This window comes from Nesoenas mayeri (genome assembly GCF_963082525.1).
Source record: "Nesoenas mayeri genome assembly, chromosome: 1".
In the NCBI taxonomy this organism is placed as follows: Eukaryota; Metazoa; Chordata; class Aves; order Columbiformes; family Columbidae; genus Nesoenas; species Nesoenas mayeri.
Genome location: NC_137541.1, coordinates 169,060,235 through 169,080,017, shown reverse-complemented (window position 1 = coordinate 169,080,017; position 19,783 = coordinate 169,060,235). Strand labels below are relative to the sequence as shown.

At 41.8% G+C, this 19,783-nt stretch overlaps 1 protein-coding gene across 9 annotated transcripts in view; it reads right to left on the bottom strand.

Annotated features, from left to right (window-relative positions):
• The window catches only part of MYCBP2 (MYC binding protein 2), a 198,953-nt gene extending 194,386 nt beyond the window's left edge, over nucleotides 1-4,567 (bottom strand). For all 9 annotated transcript variants that reach the window (XM_080363498.1, XM_080363499.1, XM_080363500.1 and 6 more), the window contains exon 1: nucleotides 3,833-4,567. In XM_080363498.1, the coding sequence (XP_080219624.1) occupies nucleotides 3,833-4,113 (281 nt within the window). In that variant the 5' untranslated portion in view covers nucleotides 4,114-4,567. The remainder of the gene's footprint in view (nucleotides 1-3,832) is intronic.
• Between the last annotated feature and the right edge of the window lie 15,216 nt (nucleotides 4,568-19,783).

Sequence of the window (19,783 nt, the reverse complement as noted above, 5' to 3'; positions counted from 1 at the left end):
ATCCACTCAGAACCCAGCACATGAGACCACACTCCAACAGCAAGAAGTTTTCACTTGCCCTCTGAAGAGGCTCATACTTCCTACTACTGTTTTACACTTTCATGGCTACACTAGCCATTATGCCATTTTTAGTCATTTTTGTATCTTTCAGTAGCCACAAAACAGAGACTACAAATTAAGCACACTCAGAGTAGATTTATCTTCCAAATCAAGCTTGATTTCCCATTGCTAAAAGTAGTGTGATTCTTAACACTGTTATTTGAGCAAAGACAGTTGTATGTTACATTGCAGGATTAGCTGGTTTTTTCTGCTTCCTTTCATGAAATTATTAGACTGGCACTAGCAAGAAAGCAGCTTCTCTGCTCCTACCTCTCTGCACGTAGATCTTTGTGTGGCCCTTCACCTCGCGGTGTCACAAGCAAAATCACAAGGTGAGCCAGATCAGGGAATTAGTCTGGATTACCACGAGTCATTTTTGCCAAGTTAATTTTAACCCAGAGCGAGTCTCTAATCTGTGACTGTAAGAGACTATATAAATAATTATGTCAACGTGGCAGAGGGAACAAGCACAGCGGCCAAACCACCTCCTTTGGAGACCAAAGTGTTCACAACACAGTAGCTAGTATCACATGAGGGAATGCAAAGCATCACTAGTTCTGTTTCAAAGCCAATTACTGCATCCTACCCAACACATAATATTCATCACTTTCAGATGACAGCCAGCACAAACACCTTGCAAATGTGAAATTAATCTCACTTGTGACTTTCAGATAATCTCCACAATGTTTAATTTCCTTGTCTACATTTTCATACTGCTTTCTAGTTCTTCATCAAGTCGGGTTTGGAATAAAAGCCCTTGCTGAGGCAGGTGCTGGTCACACCACAAGAAGCACGAAGTACAATTCTGCAGACTTGAGGCAAAAATTCTGTGTCAAAACATTACAAGCAGGTTGTGCCATCATTCTTCAAATCAGAGTCTTCTCTGAGCACAGGAAGAAATTTTGTTAATGCTAATAAACAATTTTATTTAGTTTTTTTAAGCTACTTCAAGATATTTTTCTAGTCACACTCTTAGAGGCAGATTAATAGGCTTCAGATTTTCCATACAGATAAAAACCACTATCAACTATACTATCGTAACCTCCAATTACTTTATCTGGCACTGTTATCTACTGTCGCAACTAGATGCAGTCACAAATTACTTCACAGCATCTCTTCAGAAAATGTTTGGGATTTTTACAATTTTTGTAAAAAGCATTTTTGACCATTCTGTTTAAGACTACCAGGTAACTGAAGTCCTCAAACCCTAAATTGGAGTGTGGAGACCACAAGCAGTATACTGGCTGCCATGAGCCTGATACACAAAATGCTGAGGGTGAGTACCGAGAGACAGAGCAGGCAACTAGCTGATTATTAAAAATTACTCCTCTCAAACATCCTGCAGTACATGTTGGCTGTATCTACCAGTGTTAACTGCCATTCACTTGCCAATAGCTTAATATAACCTGTTTCCTCTGCACCAGGAATCTGGGTCTTTTGATTTACCGTGAAATGACACAAGGTAGCCAAGATAAATGACTAAAACTAGCTTTCAAGAATAAAAACATAGCATAACCACAAATGTCACCTGTTCTTTTAACTGGTATTTTCATAAGAACCTGCTAATAAGAACCAGAATCCAAAATAATGCAACCTATGGTACCCTGTATTTAACAGTAATTATTTTAAGAACAATAAACATCAACATTCACACCCATCGAAAGCTATTATTTTATACAACTGTAAGTACTAGAGATAGCAGCTGAATTATTCTGAAATTAAAAAAACATGGAGGACATGACAAACTCAAAAGTACAGCTTTAAAAAATACAGACGTATTGAGGCAAAACTCAAACAAATATCTGAACACTATGGGAAAGCTGCATGGCTGATCTCCTTACACTTAGCACTTGCGGTCCCAGGATTATATGATATAAAGCTCAAAAGTAGGAAGAGAAGATTTAAAGGGGGAAGCATGAGCTCTAAACTAAGGAATATATGGGGTAAGAAAACACAGGCCTATATAAGGAAAAAACAAAACAAACAAACAAAACACCAACAAAAAGCTATAGCTACCCTGTCATACACTGTGAAAATAACTCAGTAATTGCAAAGATGTCAAATGCCAATGTTAAGAGTCCATGTTTCCAGGATTTGCCATAAGCAAACTGGGAAAGTTACGTTATTCTTTTATTTCCTTATGTTCATCCCACTCCCAGACACAGCCTTTCTGTGCGGGGAAAAGAAGCCCTGCTGTTCCAGTCAGACTGAGAAATACAACCCCAAAACCGAAGAAGCCAACTACCTAGTGCTTTGCAACCCTTTACAAACTTAAAACAAGGGTGACTCAAAGCTCTCCTTACGACTGGGCCACCCACACCACAGCTTAAGGCCAGCAGAGGCTGAGAACACAGGAAGGTGCCGGTTTTCTTGTCATCCGCATCCTCAGCGACCTCCGGAGAGAAACAATGGGGCGCGCCCGGGCACCAAGGGGGGAAACCCGCCCCTCGTCTCCCTCACACCGAGCAGCCGCCAGGCCAGGGGCTCCGGCCGGGCACCCCGCCCTCGCCTCCGCTGCCGGGAGGGGCCGGCCGGGCTGGGGGCCGCGGCGGGAGTCGCGCTTTGCCGCCGCGGCCCCTCACCGCCCCAGCCCGCAGCCTCCTCCCCGCCGCCACTCGGCACCGTACGGCGCCTCCCGGCCCGGCCCGGCCCGTCTGTCAAGCACTCAGGTCGAGGGGAGCGAAAGGCGGCAGGAGCAACAGGCAACCCTGCTGCGGCCCGGGGACGGAGCCCGAGAGCCGGCTGGCAGGACGAGCAGCTGCCGGCGGAATGGAAGCCCCGAGGGGCACGATCCCCTCCTGGACGCCTTCCTGTGTAACCTCATCTAGGTGTTCCTGCTCCGGCAGGAGGATTGGGCTAGATCATCTTTGGAGGTCCCTTCCAATCCCTGACATTCTGTGATTCTGCGGGGGGAACTCGGGAACGAGGTGGGTGCGGCGCACTCCTCCCCACCACCCCGGCTCCCCCTGGACGCAGCCTCTGTCCAGACACCGGGGCCGCCGACAAGGCGGCAGAGGGAGAGATCACCGAAAAAGGAGGAAAAATAAGGCAGGGCAGCTGAAGGCTGCTCCGACACACGGCAAAGCACCAACGTCCCGCTAGCGGGATCCGCGGGTGCCCTGCCCAGAGGGCAGCGGCGCGTCTCGGTAGAGACCACAGGGTTCAACCCGTCCCAGTGACACGACAGGCCCCGGCCGGAGCGAGCTCTGCCCGAGGTCTCAACATGGACACCGTGAGGAAACGCTCTATCCCCCGAGGCGGCGGCAGCAGGCCGGGCGGAGCGGGACTTTACACCGCTATCCTTCGCAAGGGCGTGACGGAGACCCCGGCCTCCGCGCTGGGGGAGGGGAGCGGGCACAGGTAACTGCTTCCCCCGCCCGGGGCCCGGGAACGGGGTGGCAGCGCCATCTGCACCGTAACGCCGGCCAAGCGAGCGGCAGGGCCCGGGTGGCGGGCAGGGGGTGGCACCTGGGCAGTCACCGGGTTACATCACCACCCCGTCCGTCTCCCGGGGCCCGGCGGGGGCCACATGTCAGAGGCAGCGGGGGCAACCGCGCTGAAAAGGGAGCGAGGAGGGAGGATGAGGAGGGCGGCGGCCGGGAGCGGAGCAGCGTGCCGCTGCCGTGCACGCACGGGGCCGGGGGGAGGGCCGCTCCCAGCCGGCGATGGGAGGGGGCGGCGGCGGCCGCCGGGGCTGCCCGTCGCGCCCGGGAGGGAACTCGGCGTGCGTTACCTGCCCGGGTGGCTCCCCAGCTCCCGGTCGCTCAGCGCCGCCGTGTAAATCTTCCGGTATCTGTCGGCCAGGGCCTTCCCGGAGAGCAGCAGCTGGTAGCGGCTTCGGCAGCCCAGCGACGGCGGCGCCAAGGCGCCTGGCAGGGCTCCCAGCCCGCCGGCTGAGCACTCCTCGGGCCCCATGGGCCCCGCCGGACCAGCGCCGCTAGAAAAGAAGAAGCCGCCCTCGGCCCCGGTGCAGGCGGCGACGGCGGCTCCCGCAGAGGCGGCTGCGGCGCTCATCCCCCTCCCCGCCCGCCCCCTGGTGGCTGCGCTGCCTCCCGGCGCGACGCGGGCACAGGCGGCCCCGCTGCCTTCACCGCCGGGGCCCAGCCATGGAGAGGCCGCAAAAGCCGCCGCCGCCGCCGCCGCCCCGGAGGCTGCTCATCCACCCGGGCCGGGCCGGGGGTGCGGGAACACCCCTCTCCTCCCCTCAAGCGGCGGCTCGGGATCCCGGCTGCCCGCCCACTCGCCCTCCGCCCTGGGCGAAGCGCCGGCCGCCGCTCCCTCCCACCGGTGGGCGCGCCGGGCTCTAGGCAAGACCGTGTGCCTCCGGAACGGCGGGGAGAGGGGAGGAGGGCCCAGCCACTCTTTTCCCCCTTCCCGCTACAGGGGCAGGGGCGGGGGCGGAGGCCGGCGGCTGCCGCTTCTCCACCGGAGTTCCTCCTCAGCGGCGCCGCCGCCCTCTCCGCGCAGCCGCCCCGGCCCCACCTCCCTCCCGCCGCCAGCCCGGCCGGCGGGCGCATGCGCCGCCCCGCCCCCTGCGCGGCCCCCGGGAAATCCGGGGCCGGCCGGAGCCCGCACCTGCTGCGCGGGGCCGGGGCACACCGGGCGGGTCCCGCAGCCCGCGGGCACCCGTGGGGGTCCCCGAAGTCATTCCCGCCTGGGCTCGGGCCTCCTGGGGCCTGTAGGTTGTCACAGGGAGCTTATCCTTCGCCCTGTTGAGGCTGCGTGTCTGTCTGTCTGACAGTTGTATTTAGGTGTCCAGCTGTAGTTGGGCAAGGCTCAGGAACTCCCGCTTTCGGTGGGGACAGCCCTTGCAGTCATGTTGCGTCGCCATGAGCCCCTGCACCAGAGCATCAGCTTATGGCCTGGGTGCAAGAAGTCTGGTGTGACCAACACAGCATCTAAGCCCTGATGCACCAGTGCACTGCACCCTGTTAATTTGGTTTGTAACGCTAGCAAGGCAGGAGTTTTTCTAGGAGCAAGAGCCCTGCTTATTTAATGCTGGGATTCCTAAATGCAATCACGTTAGGCCAAGATTGTAAGTTTTCTTCCCTGGTTACAGGATGCCGTACCTACTTTCAGAAGACAAGGGAGGTATAGCAGTAGACGCTCCTACAGTGCATCTTGTATTACCTCCTGTCACACAGATTACTTTTTTATCTTCATGTCTCTTACACTATTACTTTATCTGTTAGAACTGTGGGCCTACAGTTTTGCCACACTTTCTACTGCTTTATGCAGGTGATAACTTCAGGTGTATAGGCCACAGTACATATAAAAAACAAACAAAAAAAAGTGTGCAAGCCAAATGTGGCTTGGATCCCAGTCTGCAGAAAAGCATCATCCAAAGAATGGATGGTGCATGGTGTCATATTTCCTTTTTTTTTTCTTCACTCCACCAAAAGAGGGCCTAAATAAAAGCTAGAATTTTGCTGATTCTGAGTACAGATAAGTATTTTTTGCAAACAATTCCTTTCTGCGTAACAGCACATATAAAAGAACTATGCAACTGTCACCCTAAACCTGTCATCCACTGACACTTAACCGTTCGTGCCAAATTTCAAGTACTTTTTTTTTTTTTACAGAGAACTGAGTATGTCAAAACCAATGAATTCATACAGTTTTTCTCAAACATAGCTGTCCAGGTAGCAGAAAGACAGCCAGATTAGTGCCATCACTGAAGAAAAAACAACTTTCTGAACACAGAGGCACCAGAGACCATCCAAGAAGTATTTAAAATGCTAGCTATATAAAAAGCTTTCAATTATAATTCTTACAATGTAGTGGATACGGAGAAAAAAAAAAAAAATAAAAATCCAGCAGTGGTAAGAGGAGCTACAGTAAAACAAGCACCATGTCTTATGGTGCTAGGCACCACCAAATGGCATTCCCTCTGGGAATCAGAGTAATAAGTCTTTCTAACTCCTCTTTGGGGATTACCTAAAATCATTCCTACAAGGAAGAACAAGAAAAACAAACAAACAAACCCAAAGACACCACACAACACCTTTTAGCTCATTTTTGTTTTGTTGTAAGCTGCTGCTTTATATCCAAGGGTAATTTTTCTTTTATCAAACACAAGATGCTTGACAAAGGGACTATCTTCTGGTGTAACACTTGTCACATCCCAAAATTATTCTTCTTCACTAATACTGTTTTAGCCATCTTAATGTGCATGCCATAAAAGCTAAGTGCTGGCAAACTTTTATGAAAGTGATGCAATTTATTGCAATTCTTGCATATTGCTCCAAACTCGAGAATTTGTCTGGGCTTGTGTTGTACAGAGCCACACGCAGCGTGGTGAGCATTACTGTTTGCAAGCTGGAACTGCTACTCCACATCTCTTATTATCTCGAGTATTTTTGCTTTCAGAGAGAATCTTGCTAAGAGTCCACCTTCCATAAGCTTGTCTGTTGTCAAACAATAGTGTTTGACAACATAATTAGGATTTGCAAGCAAGAATAACTCTGGACCATCTTATAGTTCACCTCCAAGCTCTCTTTACTTGCAAAGCTGTTAATGGCACTAACTGGGAGCTGGATTTTCATTCCTCATTCACAGCCATATTTTCACGTCTTGTTTGTTGAAAACAAACCATTTTTCTTTTTTTTCTTTAGTATGACTGTGATACCTGTATTTCATAGTCTTTCTCCGAGAGTGGTTCTGAGCAAAAATACTAGTACTGTGCCATGTAAGAACATTCGGGAATACAAATTTCATCCGAACCAGCCTTATGCTAGAGCTGGTATTGACTACACTCCTTCAGTTATCAAAAAATTGTTAAAAGTATTACAGGTTCAAATTTGACATTTTGTTTTATTTTCAAAAAAAAATAGTTATATATTGTTGGAGGCTCTGTTTGCACCAGATTAGCCCTTTGCTTTGTGTATCTGCAGAGCTTTTGGTCTAGCAGTACATGTTTGAAAGATGGATTTATTAAACCATCAAAACAAACTCAGTCAACTGAAAGCTACCATTAAGTGCTTTGCAACCAGAATGTGTCTTAATCCTGACAATTCTCAACCCTTTTCCCATTTGCTAACATCTGCGTGCTGTTACAGAATGAACCACTTTGACAGTCAGCCTCTCCCTTTTACTATGAGGTGGGGTTTTCAGCAGTTGCGTTCATTCGCTTGGCACCTTTATAAATAAGTTTTAGTAGAACAAATTGTTCAGAAGTCATCCAGAATTAGACTCTGACAGTCTGTCTTGTTCACTGTCACTGCTCACATGGATCAGCACTGTTCAAATGTGAGTTTCAACACAGCAGAACAAGAATTTCCACCGGGTTATTTGAAAGCTCTCATGTCCGGCGTGACTGGATGTAAAGGAGAAAGTTCCATGATTTCATAATCTAACCTTCATACTTCTCAATTATATTTCCAGGGTGTTATGAACTACATAATTCAGTATTTCTGCAATAAAACTTGCAATTTACTACAACCAGGTGATGTTGGAGTTCTTTGTTCACCTGAAGCAATTAGCTCGTACCATCACATTTTTCTAATAGGACTTAAACCGGTAATAATGAGGAGAAAAAAAAAATCTAATTTCTTTGTCACTAAGCTTGTGTCACTGTCAAGATGTGTTGTGAGGCTATTAATAGATTAATCAAAGGGACTGTTTTTCGTCACATAATTCCAACAAAGCTAAAATCCATTTTGGCATTCTGACTCCATAATGTGCATCTATCCTTATTTTAAGATGACAACATTTATTTTGGGACTTCATTATTATGATGGGCAGGGAGTAAAACCACGAAACTTTGTAACATAATTCTTGCCCTGTGCTTTTATATCATAATGAGTTTTTCAATGACAAAAAGCACAGGCCAGGCATGTACTGCCTCCATATTAGAGACAAGGCTGTGTTCTCTATTCCTACAATGGAGACGCTTGTTTCTCTCGATCCAGTTTTTTTCCAGGTGAAATAGTGACAACATCTTACGCTTATTCATATTTAGTTTCCATATACAGCACAAATGAAGGAAAGCAAGGCTCACATATTCACAATATCTATCTATCTATCTATCTATCTATCTATCTATCTATCTATCTATCTATTTTAATAAAAGGAACAACTTACCTCCAAATTTATTTGCTTTGTCATGTTTTTTGCAAGGCAGGTATTCCTAGTCTTAATTGCAGGGACATACTAGAGGAAAATAAATTTTAAAAATAATAAAAAAAAAACAAATCCCAAAGAGCTTGCTAATCAAAAGGTCCCTTTGTGCATCCCTTCACCCACTTGTGTCTTTATACTTTCTGTTGCACTAATATTTGACTTCAGTTCTACCTCAAACAAACTGCTGTCTTCTCTTTTAAATTCTTTCTTTAAAACCCACTTTGTACACACACGAAAAGTGTGCAAAGTAAAAGCTTACAGGACTAGCATTTCATGATGCTGAACCACATGTATTAGCTCTGAAGGTAATGAGCTGCTTTTAGCTGGGGAAATCAAGAAAACCCCAACAACTTCTGCCATGTTGATGTGACTGGCATTAGAATAAATAAAAATTGGTACATGTTCAAGGAAATGTAGTATTCATGAGAAACTTTTTTCCTTTCAAGACTGTAGCAATTAATTATTTAACAGTATTCCAACAGATTTCCCCTTACATAGAAATTTAGACTTTTTGCTATATATATTTGTCTAAACCATCTATACATTACATGAAGACAAACACAGCTGAAGAAATATTACCAGGGCATAATCTGCAACTACCTCAAAGAGCAAGAAGAATTATCAGAACATTTTAACCAACAGCACTGTAGTATGCAAACAAAGTGGAAAATGTTCTAAGAACCAAAGAAAGAAGTATTAGAAGCCCACAAGGGTGACATATTAGCAATGTTTTATAAGATACTACTGCTTTTAAAATATTGTATCAGTTTAAAGGAAGATACAATGCAGTTTGATACTGAAATCTACCTATGCCAGTAAGGCTTGAAATCAGACCTTGGACTGAAACTGGACTGAAACTTGGAAACCTCAGGTCTTTTCCAATATAACACGTGGAATAATGTTTATTGGATTGTCACACAGGATGAAGAAATAAAATACAGATTAGGATGCAATCCCATTGAAGAGTCCTGCTATAGAAACATTGGATGGGAAAAATCCACTTGGGGCATCAAGACCAGTCTTCTGCCAGAAATGATGCAACACGTGTGACAACTATAAATTCTGTATCCTTTACAGGATGTGAAAAACCTGATCTGTATTGGAAACTAAATTGACTTGGCAGAGAAAAACAAACCAAACCCTATCGGTTCAGACATGCTGATCTGCAAGCAATAATCTTGTGTATCACATAAAGAAAAATGGGATGAGGTTATATTTCCATTTCTACTGTGCTTTTACACAAGACTGGAATTACATTATTGAGACTTCTCCGAATAATTTAAAATTGACCTGTTTTATCCAAATTCCAGAGTCAGAGCAGGATGCCAGGGATATAAGATAACTGAATTGTGAGTGAAAGCTCAGGCAGTCTATCTAGGAAACTGAAGGGAAAGCACACAGAGACTTTCTACACATGAATCATCACATTGCATTTACTCAACTCTGAGGGCTATGCATATACCTGTTGCTGCACTAGCCACATCATTCCTTGAGGGATTATTTTTTGTCCTGTAGGCTTATAATTACTAAGGACTACCACATTGATCACTTGACATGGTTTTCTTACTGACATGTATCAGTAGGGCAGCCGTAAGGAACTTCCCATTTCAACTACTCCCAAGAACATGTACTTTTTCTGATATTTCTAGAAGCATATACTAAACAGATAAACCAAGAGGCAAGCTTGCAACCCACAATTTATTGTTCTACTTAGATTTTAACACCCTTCAAAGCATATGGACAAAGCCTATTTGGCCATTATTTGTGGGACATTCTCCATCCCTACTGCTTCCCATGCTAGACTCTGCATCTGAAGGTGTCGATTTTGCCTGTTCTGCTACGGGGTACTATGGTTTCTCATATAGTTTAGTAACATACTTATGGTACATTGGGAGTTGAGTCTTTGTCTGGAAGCTTTTGACTGACCTGATAAGACAGGGAATGGATCTTACCCATCTGGCTTCCTCAGTCCTTGCTCTCCCTTCTGCTACCTTTCTTCTAACTCAGAATTAGGAGTCCATTTAATTCTCATCTACTACTCCCCAAAATTCTTTTGCTCCAAGTGGCTTTGCTCTACTGTATTTAGAAGCATCAGATGATTTGCCTACAGCAGTTTTGAAGGCTTTGTTTTGAAGCATTTCCTTCAGATCACCATCTGCTATAAATTAATCCAAGTCCTATTGCTGTTGTACATTTTACCTTGTTTTCTTTTATTTGCTTCTTCATAAAGCTTTAGCATGATTTATATAGAAGCATAACTTCTGGAGACTCTGAAATCTCAGATATTATGGTTTAGTGTAATTTGACTTCTACAGGTGCAGGATCCATGAATGGTTTATAACATGTAGAATCCACTGTGGATTATCAAGATCTCTTCCTTTGGTTAAAAAATTAGGGGGAGAAAAATGTGGGTATTCTCACAGCGTGGTACGTGATCTCTCAAAGGTTATCAGGAAACCCTCTGCAAAGTAACCTTCCTTCTGCAAGAGGTGCATTTCAAAGCTAGCAGTCTGAGTGCACAGCAGCAGAACAGCTGCTTTCTTACATCTTTGTTTCATTGAATCAGAGTTTTCTTGTATTTCTTTGTCTCTGACATGGAGCATAACTCCACCATTCCTAATGCATCTTCTTTGCTAACCTTTTTACAAAGCAAACAGGACACAGATCCTCCCTGATAAAACTGCTGTCACATTTAATAACACATTAACTTTAGAGTTCACACTAAGAAAGTGTCTTCTCTCTCTTTACTGCCAGCTTAGGCTGAAGAAGAAAAAATTCTCTCCACTGGAAAACAGTCCTAGGTAATACAACTAAATTGGCCTCTGTGACTTATTAGGCCCAATCAAGGGGCTGAGTGAAATAGATACGATTTTTCCCTTACTTCCCTCCATCACATTCAATGCACAGGGGTCAAAGCAGAGCTATGTGGCTCTGTAGCTTAAAAGCTGTGCAAGAATAAAGTTCACTCACATTAGGTGGAAATAATTTTTAAAGTTCTCTCACCTTTATAGGGAAAAAAACCCCCATGTGTTCTCAAAAGTCAAGTTTTGTTAGCCAGTCATTTGTAGCAGCATACAAAGATACTGGCATAGCTTCACAGGATTAGCTTAATGCTCATGCTCCCTGTGATGAACCTGGGAACAGATCATCTGCATCCTCCACCACATTCTCCACTTCCAAGGAAACTGTTCTTGTCACCTTAAAGGAAAGGCTATCTTCATGTTTGTTTGCCTTTTACTCTAATTTCCTGCTGAATTTGTTCCATTTTTTACCATGTATAGCCATGTGTGAGATGTGAGAGGGCAGGAGATTAAAAGAAATAACAATTAAAAAAACCACCAACAACAAAAGCCCCCCAAACCTCCACAGCCTCTTTATTCATCTGTATGAAAAAGTACAAGAAACATAAGCTCTTGGTTAAAATTGAGGATTTGAATCAGAGTGAATTTCAGTGTCCTTTAGTATTTAATATTTGGAAGAATGCTGTAATCACCAAGCTAGTGGATCCTTACTGAAGGGACATCTACACTGAGCTAGTCTGGGGCAGACAATATTTCAGCACGTTGTAGTGTGACTGGTGAAGTCATTATCAGAGGTATAATTAACAGATCAAGATGTGTTTCTCTCCTTTTAACCCCACAGGAGTTTAGAACAACAGATGAGCAAGCAAAGAAACCACCTTCCCCTCCCTACCCCCAAAACCTGCCAAACATCTATCTCATCAGTTCTTTCAAAGAAAGTCCTCTATGGTAATATAAGAAGAGGAGGAAACACAAAAATACAAATGGCGTGTACTATAATGAGGAGGATAAAAATAAAGAGGGATGAGAAGACAGTATTTCAGGATTCCAGTCTAGCTACAACAGGATAGATTCAAACAAAAAACTAGTTCCATTCACCTTCCTACAGGTATCACGCTAATAACATAACAAGAAAAAACACTAAAAACACCCAACCCAAACAAAAAAATACCCCAAACTCCAAGAATCAAATAGTTGGATTTTTTTGTTTTTGATATAAAATTGTATGATCCAAAGCATTCGACTTCAGTTTCTCATGAGGAAGAACAGGATAATCTAATTGAAAAATGTCCTGTTTTAAGGAAAAGTGCTTTTGGAAGTTAATAGATTCATCTGAGAAACCTAAGTGAGTTTGTTTTGTTTTGTTTAAGCATTTATTAAAGAAATAAGAGTTCAGTCTGAGGTGATTTTGGAGGACCATGAAATCTCTAATTTGGGACCAGATTGTAATATGCCTCAGAAACCAACAAAACAGATAAGAAAACTCTCAGGATTCTCCATCAAACTTAGGCAAAGAGTTGACTTCAGTTATCCAAGCACATCTATATCTTACATTACAAGCTTTGACAAGAAAATAAAGTGATATGTCACAGCAGATTGCGCTAGCAAACTACAAAGATATAAGCAGAGTTTAAGTGAAATTCATAAACCAAGAGTGAAAAATACATAGAAAAACACCTTTGCAAGCAGTAGAGCATATAGTGTGAGAAGAAGCCGATGTAAACACTGTTCTGCATTTGAGCATAACTTCTGTATTCGGAAAAACCAAAGCTACATTGAAGAAATTTAGACAATATCCTAACCAAACCATGTATCTTCTTAGAACATATTAAGTTCCTCTTTGTATCAGAGCTGTAGATATAGCAAAAAACAAGTGTTTTTTTCAAGAAAAAGCTATAGTCAGTGACTGAAATGCAACTCTGAATGTGAATGGAACACGTGTGTAATTCTAATTGACGTTTTAACATGCATTCCAAATGTCATGAAGCATTTTAAGATAAAGAATAATCATGAAAGCAGAGAGGTGACATGATCAGTCTTTGGAAAGAATTATCCTAATTTGGACTTCTAAGAACTAAATAAAACTTCTTGACAAAGTGCCCTAACACCAGTTACAAACTACTAAACTGTCCTTGGTTTTGCGATCCTTTTTAAAATAGCTTCTGTTTTAGAGGGAGAAACACCTGAAGGTAGAAAAATCAAGACTACCAAGAGATAGATGACATAGGAAAGGAAAACCTAAAATTCCTACAAATGGATAAAAATCACAAGGAATAAATAATAGTAAACAGAACTATGACAAACCAGAAAAAAATAAGGTTGAAACAGAGCATGATGGTATACATGTATATGCACTCAAAAAACGCCTGCATCTATCAACATTTCTTACTTATACCTCAAATGCCACTGGCCCACACATATAAAGTTATTTTATTGAAGTACTTAAATTACTTTGAAGCAGCCAGACACGTTTCATTCCAATAACACTTAAGACAGATGTTAGAAAGATCTACAGGACTAAACTTTTTAAAACTACTGGATCATAGAGACAAGCCACAACAAGAACTCTAAAAGCCCTGGCTCAAGATTCAAAGAGTATTTTCTGCCCCTCACCCCTAGAACTGTCCTGGTACTTAAACCTCTTTTAGCAGAAGAGAATCACAACACTAAATTTGTGCTAGCATCAGAAATACAAACAGAATGATAACATTAATTACTCTGTAATTATTTTAATGTCACTTCTTAGGTAACAGAAGGAACTGCAGTGCTAGACAAACAAAGATGAAACAGCATTAGTTATGCTGTTATATAAAAGTAGGCCTCATTAAAGAAATCTTCTTTCTCTCTTTGACAGAATTACAGGTATAGGTTTCCAGGTTAGTACTACACAATATTCCAACTCAGACATCAACATCATATAGACTATAAAATAAATTATTAGCAAGTACTTCTTAAGGCGTATCAGTATATGTGCTTTATCGTTGAATAGAATTTGCTTCTACCACAAAGAATGGTTCTACCACTGACCAGATTCCAGTTCTACCACTGACCAGATTCCAGTTTCACTTGTCTACTAGATAGTAACTGAAAAATTAGTGCTGTACACACACACAGAGAAATCACCGAAAAAACTCCCACAGGCTATGTAATGATTTCAGTTTACAATCAAGTTATTTAGTAGGCTTTTCCCAAAAAGACTATGCTTTTTAATACCAATATTAAAAAAACCCACAAACACACACAAAAAAAACTCCAAACAAACCTCTGTTATGTTTTTTTTCCTAAAAAATTTCCAACAAAACAAACACACACAAACCACAAAAAAACCCAACCAACCAAAAAAAAACCGCAATAACAACGACAACAACCCCCAGAGAAACAAGACTACAAAATTAGTAGAGTTGTGATAGCTTCCAGCCCTGTACAACTACTGCAATTGAACAGACATGTTTCATTTTACAAACTCAAAAAGAAAATGTTTTTCAGTTTATAAAGCCGACAAAAACCTTCTGCCAGCCTTCAGTTCACGCACTGTCTCTCGCCTTCTCTTCCTTCCTCTTCTCACCCCCAACAACATTATTATCTCTGAGCTTGGACTGCCTGTAAGGTTATCAGCTAGGAATCATATCCCTTAGCTGAATCACAGCTGTATGCTACTTTTTCACAAAGAGGCAGGATATTTTAAGTCCTTAAAGTATCCATACTTTGTTACCATAACCTCTAAGCACGCTGTTGTATCAAAGAGGACTTAATGTAATCTTTGATTATAGGATGAAGGAGTGATTCTATCTCTGTATACCATGTTGTGGAGTTATACCTATTCCTCCTGCCATTATGCTAAATCAAAGAACTCCTTACTGAGTTTAAATTGCCAGAAAACAACTTGGACACCTGCTAACAAGATATAAACATCCCTCAGGTTGGAATACAAAGGTGCATGGCTGGAACAAGGAATATGTGTGATCCCATCCTTTTTCTGTGCCCCAAATGTAAGACTTACACGATCTTATAATTTATCAGTGTATGAAAGCCACTATTCATGTATATATTACTTACTTAAATGAGTAATTGGAAACAAATTATTCAACAGCAAGCATCAATATCAGCAACTATTAGCTCTGGTCAAAAAATTTAAGGTTTTAAAAATAACAACTTTTAAAGTAACAACTGTGTGAGCTACATAATAATGTTTGTTGCATTAAAACAATTAGTAATCAGAGATGATGACTTCTCAGATATTTAAATTGCATTCTTGTTGTATTAATTTAATGTCAGGTTAATATTCTGTTGTAGAAATCATTAGACATCAGGTGAAGGAGCAGCCATGCTTTTTAAGTACGAACTTATCTATTTGAGTTACATCTGTGTCTGTTTACACACCCTATATTTTTTATAAGCTGAAAAGAGCAAAATGAACTTATGAAGTTTAAAATTTATATATTTATCTTCTATATTTTTTTAACAAACTTCTTATTTTATCATTTATTGACTACTGAGTAGCTGTAGAGCAGGTGGATTACTAGCCAATTAGTTTAATTTTGGATTTTGAATGGTCTCCTTTTTAAAAACTGATGTAGCACATTTCCTAACTAAAAATCCAACCAAACCAAACCAAACCCAAAAAACAAACAGAAAAAAAAAAAACAACCACAAAACAAAACAAAAAACCACCCCAAATATAACACCTTCAAAGAACAAAAGTACAAGAACGATATTAGTGAAGTTTTACCCAGAAATGAATCAATAGTTTTGTGAATGTTATATCCTTATGTCTATATAAAGAGATACAGATACAGGCATTTGGAGCAATGTACACAATAATGAGTCATACACAGATGGACTTTCTCCACTGCTTTGTTCAAGAGCCACTTGCAGGTGATGTGAGACTAGGACTGTTTGCAACGGAGTGCTCAGTGATGACCTGGAAGCACCATGTGTCACTGTTAAATTTAGAATAATCTGAAGAGCCTCTTAGCACCTCCCTCCATTCAAAAGAATTGTTGGAATAATATTTTTAAAGCAATGAAGCATAATATAAATTTATTTGGCTACATTTTGATGAAGTTTTCAAGTATTTCCTGCTCTAAACGTTCACACTGGGAATAAGCTGGAAGCTAACTTACAAACCCTTCTCCAGGGTAGTTGTTCTTGTCATAAAAAGAGAGGGCTGATTTTATCTAATTTTAGTCATCTAAAGGTTAAGTATCTCAGACCAATCTGGCTTGAAATTTAACCAAGTACATAACATACCTCAGTCTACCACTAGCAGCTAATAATCAATATCCTCCAGGCAGAACTTGCTCATTTTAACCACCTGTTTATGTATTAGCTGTGTTGCCTGCACTAGAAAGTTCTTTCCATAGTAAATGAAAAAAGGCAAATATCTCCAAAGAGCAATTCATCTCACCTTAGGCATCTGTTTTTATGGTGGAACAAATTGCCCTCCAGAGGTGCCCACCATATTTTAATTAGAGCTTGAAACAGATAAATAGTACATAAAAGCGTTAGACAGGTTTTAATCAGGCAGTTATGATGCTTTTCCAGTTTCTTAACTCATCTTGATGCAATGCAAAGTAGCAAAATATGAAGGCAGATATGGCTCATGGTGCAAGTCTGTCTAGAATGTGGTGATGGAGCCATGCTTCTGACTTCTGCTGTTAGAAGGCCATTTTACTTTGATTATGGGTGTGCACTGAATGCAATTGTACCTTCGGCTGTAGCTCTCCTCTATTTTAAAAGCACATAAAATCAAAATATATTCATTCTTTGTAGTCCTTAAACTCTCAGTCATTTTCACTCCAAGTCTTCCAGCAAGCCCTACCAACCTCATTCCTTGACCCCCACAATAGAAGAAGTTGTATTTCAAAGTTCAAGAATCTTGCTAACCAGCTACTGCCGTGTTTTTTTCCACACCAGTTCATCTTTAGCTGAAGGTATATCCCAGTATAGTTTTCAAACCTTAGTTATTAGAAAACTCCTAGCTGCAGCTCATCTTATTTTTTTCATATGTAGGAACTGCTTTTGGTTGCTGCTTTAGGTTGTTGGATCAGCTGATGTTCTTAACCTAATCCTGCAGGTTCTGCAACAAGTTCCCTTATCTTCTAAATATAATTTTGGTTTTGCTAGATATTTTTCACCTCGTGAATTTCCAGAATTTTACTTCTGCTATGTCCTGAGAAAAAGAGAAAACTGGGACTTGATTTATTCTTGTCTGGGCCTCAGTTAACATGTTTGTGCTGATGCTGTAGGCCATATACATGTAGACAAAATCTGAGCTTACAGCCAAATTTTAGAGCTTTAAAACATCGGTTCTGGGAAGAGATGGATCAGCCATTACTACTCTCTGGAAAGGTAGGTCGCAGGAAGCATCATAAGAAAAACAGGTTTATGCTCTTTATTTTCTTACTTGACTTCCTTTTTGCTATACTAATAGCACTTAAGGCAATCTAAACTGTAGGGGCATGTAGAACATGGGGGCCTGTCCCAATGTCTGGGTCCAGCTCAAACTCCAGCTGCATTCAAGCTTCATGTCAGATGGAAAAAAAGTCCTCATCACCATCCCTTCCCCCTCTTGTTTGTTTGTGAAAACGTAGGGAACAGGAAATTACTTATTTGGGTATAAACCATGCAGCTAGTGCTCACAAATACTGAGATGTGGGAATTTTTTTTAGAAACCATGAAAACATGCCTTGCAAGATAATTTATCAGGAGATGATAAGAAACAAGGACACTCAATAAGAAACAATGATTAAGAAGAGACAGAGAAACAGATTAGTAAAATGTTAAGAACATTAGCAAATTAAAGAGAGATCAGCCAGTCTGGTAAAATTAACCAAAGAAATATAGTTGCAAACTAGATTAGCTCAACTGCTTTGGGCAAAACTTAAGGCAATTTTGTTTAAAAAAATAAAGAGAGAGACATCCCAGTTAAGGTCCTACTGTAAGACTGATGACAGGAATGGAAGACTCTTTTAGGAGTGCTGAACTTGAAAGAGTCCTTCATCTGACTATTTGGTTTCCTTATACAGAAGAAATAGAGATATTCCTGCTTTTTCCAACTCTGCTTTCTGCTCTACAGATTGCAGTTCATTCTGTGAGAGTCAAGAGTAACTTAACCAGCCAGCATGTTGAAACATTTTAGAGTCCAGATTTTTGCAAACTAATTTTAGGCAAATAACCAGAGATCCAATATTGGCAATGTAATTGTCTTTGACTTTCAACAGTCAGTGGGTGACTCAGATGATAGGTGGGCTAGTTTGCCATCTGGGGGTGCTATTGAGAGTACATGAGCACATGCATGAGTCTTTTATCCCTTCTCTCATGTTTTTAAATTGAGGCTATGGTGACCTAAATTACAAGTCTGGTATTAGATAGGGTAAATCCAGAGGTGTTTTCTGGTGTCATTCAGACTACATGATCTTCTAAAAGTACTATAATGTTTCTTAGATTTCAGCAGTAGAAAGATAAAATCTTAGTCTGGTAAGAGAGGCTTTTCAATTAGTACCACAAGAAAAATAATCTTCCCATGAAAGAAGGTTTCTTCCTGTCTTTCAAATCAGAGTTGAGGAAATCTGCATGATGAATCTATTTTTCAAAAGTGGTTCTACACGTGGAGAATTCTTGATGAAATGCACAATAATTGTTGCAACTGGATACAGCCCCTCACACCTTATATAAACTGGATTCAGCTACATCACTAAAGAGTCCTGTGATCTGGGCTCTGTAGTCGAGAGATGGAAAGACTAGATTCTCCTCAGCACTGTTTTTTGTGCCTAATGCTCCATCCGGAGGGGATGAGTTCATCTGTGTCACCTCTGTAAGAAACATAAGAGGAAACAGCAAAATCATAAAACAATTAATGTGTTTAGCTCCACATAGTTTCCTGAATTCTGTTCATAACATATTCTTCAGGATTTTGTCATGGTTTCAGTGTCAATATCAATTGAGATGTTTGAAATTGTAACCTGAGATGCTACTGGATCAAGATCTGGCTGGTGATCAGGCCTTCTCATGCAAAAGTAATGAAAGAACTGACAGACTTTGCTAGGATTGAGATTATCTCATTCTGGTTTCGTAGCAGGAACACTGAGTTGTTGCCCAAATACAACTGATAAGTGTAATTTGAGATGCCCTAGAGAATTCAGGATGCCTTTGATATCCTATACAGAGGACCAACAGGTATGACACAAGTCCTGTGAGACACCTGCACCTTTCTTCAGTTGACACGTGGAGATATCCTCGGTGCTTTTGTTTAGGCAACTGAATGGTGAGCATGGATGGATCTGAAATCAGTGGGCTGACACAGCAGATTTTTGTAATAAGCATAAATAATCTCTTGAAATGCTTTCTTAACCCAACAGATCATTCAGCGTATGTCAGAAGTGGGGAAGCTGAAGTCTGGCTGAATGGCTGAACTTGGGATAACTATGCTTCAGGTGATTCTCTCTGCAGCTGTCATCTCAAAGATAAGAGCAGACTGTGAGACAAGAAGCTTTAATAATGTAATTTGACTTATGAACCTATATCCTCTGCAGGTAAGAGAAAAACTCAAGTTGCCTATGAAGTCCCAGAGTGGAGGGTTTTAATGGATTTTGGTCAGTTAAAAATTGAAAGGTTAGACTAGTCAGATACCAATGATCTCATGACAGTCCTTTGTGGGGAAACTCTCTCGTCCCATGCAAATTTAACACAGAATTTCTGAGACTCTGCTTGGGGCTTCTGAAATTAGTCATCTCAGGGCTGCTCAGTGGTGGGATTTAGTT